The sequence below is a fragment of the Kryptolebias marmoratus genome, linkage group LG13 (assembly GCF_001649575.2).
Source record: "Kryptolebias marmoratus isolate JLee-2015 linkage group LG13, ASM164957v2, whole genome shotgun sequence".
Classification (NCBI taxonomy): domain Eukaryota; kingdom Metazoa; phylum Chordata; class Actinopteri; order Cyprinodontiformes; family Rivulidae; genus Kryptolebias; species Kryptolebias marmoratus.
Window position 1 is genome coordinate 9,698,448 of NC_051442.1, and position 2,049 is coordinate 9,700,496.

Here is a 2,049-nt window from a genome sequence, read left to right on the forward strand (position 1 = left end):
ACACAGTTTCCATTCATGTAATGACAGAGGTCTCACCTACAACCTTCAGATTGTAGGGATTTGTCGATACCATTCTTATTACCCAAACTCCCACTTGTGCTTGTAGCTGCAGAGTCTGGAAATTTCCCACTGACTGATATGAAATGATCGATGATCCTGTTGGGTTGGTTTCATCTTGAATCATACCTTTAAACAAAGCCAAGAAATAATGCAGACTAATTAAAACAGGGATCAGCATTTGCAAAACTAACAGAAACAATACAGTGTTTCCATGCAGTACTTATCAGCTAGTAAAACGCATCACACATATTAAAGTGCTACCTGAAGGATCGATGAGTGTGAAATCAACAGAAGTCCCAGTGATGTAAATGATCAGGTTTGTTACAGACTCATCAACGACAAATGTGAAATTTTCAGTCTTTCCAGGGTCCCTGGCTGCTTGCAAAAGCAGAGCCTGCAAAATCAATCATCACTTTTGTAGCTGAAATTTTAAAACGTGAAACAGTAACAGCTGCACAAGAATATTTGTCCTTACCAGAGAGATGCTGATGGATTCTCTTATGACGCTGGTGGCCTCGAACAGCTGACTTTTTGTGACTTGGATAACCTGACCTCCTGAAGCCCGAGCCAGGTCTCTGTACAGCTGAAAGCCTTCACTCAATGCCACTTGGTTTACTAGTCGGTCGCCATCAACTCGTCTTCGGCGACGAGGCAGTACGTTAGTTAGCAAGAAGTTCACCTGAAAGAAAATGAGTTGAATCTCTGTTAAATTTGACATAAACACAAAATGTCTGTTGAAGCTTCAACATTTCAAGAATTCCATTCAAATAGACGGTTAACTGTGTTTTAGGAGTTTTCCAAGAACTTTTTGACTTTCTTATTGTGTGAATGCGGATTCAGTTTCCACACTGTTGTTTTCCTGTTTTGTTTTGTTTTTTCTCTGTATATGTGTTGCAATTTGACTACTTCTGCATAAGTAGCCATTCACGTCTTTTAGCCAACATTTTGCTGCTGCTAGCTAAAGTTTTGCTACTTTTACATTCTACCTATATTTTGCTAGTTTTAGCTTACAGCTAGCCTTTTGTTACTTTTGGCTTTTAGCTAATGTTTTGCTGCTTTTAACTGTCTTTACAGTTCTTGCTTTGTGCATATTCATGTTGGAATAGAAAAGAGCCTTCTCATGTGGCCTTTCACTATTGGTAGCTGGCAATAATGAAAAATAATAATTTACTATGAATATTAATATTGGATGAATAACACTTTACCACTAAAATGCACAATAACTTCCTTCTTGTTTGATCAATTTGGACTCAAACTAAGTATTTAATTCCTGAATGGACTGGCAATGTACTGTACTGTTACTGTTTTCACACTAAAACTGCACTTCTGAACTGTTCAATATCTATAGTGTGAAGCATGTGAAGAGAAGTCCTGTTTTGCCACAGAATTACTCACCGTTGATTTTGTTGATTCTATGAGAGCAATCACTGCGTTTCTCAGGAATGCGTCTTTAGCCGTTGCATCCGTGAAGACGAATATCTCAGAACAAGGAGGGGAGCCAGTTAAAGCCAGCTACATGAAAAAAGGATGGAAATATTTCTTAAATTTTAGCTTTTCTTATGTTGTAAAATTGCGGAGTGTATATCTTATTGTAACGTTATGAGAGCACCTGAAGTCCTGAAAGACTAAGTTCTTCAAAATCTCCGCCTCCAATTGCTGTTAGTGAGTCGATGTAAGTGTCGAAAAGTTCTAGGTCTGTTGTCATCATCAGTGGCCCAAAACCTGGGATTCAGTGGAAGATACACGTATGATTTTATTTATCACCACTTTGTAATTTATATGTAATCTTTAATTTTTACAAACAACACAACACAGCTCAATAAAATGTGCTGAGTTGTTTCCATTGTGACAGTTAAAGCATGAAGTAAACGCAAAACACTGAGGGTATAAATAGGAATAAAAAATGTATTAACAATATGATAAAGTGCTTCTTAGAGTATAAGAATCTTACCTGGATCGTTGAAAGGTACAAGAATGTAAACTGAGGGC

The 2,049-nt window shown here is 37.5% G+C and overlaps 1 protein-coding gene across 1 annotated transcript; it reads right to left on the reverse strand.

The window, feature by feature from the left end:
• Positions 1-13: 13 nt before the first annotated feature.
• LOC119617625 (von Willebrand factor A domain-containing protein 7-like) lies at positions 14-2,041 on the reverse strand. The gene is made up of 6 exons (XM_037979183.1): positions 2,012-2,041; positions 1,670-1,782; positions 1,456-1,572; positions 536-739; positions 322-454; positions 14-186 (listed from the first exon to the last, which is right to left on the reverse strand). The coding sequence occupies exons 2-6, from the start codon at positions 1,766-1,768 to the stop codon at positions 14-16; spliced, it is 726 nt and encodes a 241-aa protein (XP_037835111.1). The 5' UTR covers positions 1,769-1,782; positions 2,012-2,041.
• Positions 2,042-2,049: the final 8 nt, after the last annotated feature.

Bases quoted from the DNA above. Each gene is read 5' to 3' on its own strand.
- LOC119617625 (XM_037979183.1), bottom strand. From the start codon at position 1,768: ATGATGACAACAGACCTAGAACTTTTCGACACTTACATCGACTCACTA. The intron at 455-535 runs GTAAGGACAAAT...TTGATTTTGCAG, and splicing joins AATCCATCAGCATCTCTCTG to GCTCTGCTTTTGCAAGCAGC. The intron at 187-321 runs GTAGCACTTTAA...CTTTGTTTAAAG, and splicing joins CACACTCATCGATCCTTCAG to GTATGATTCAAGATGAAACC.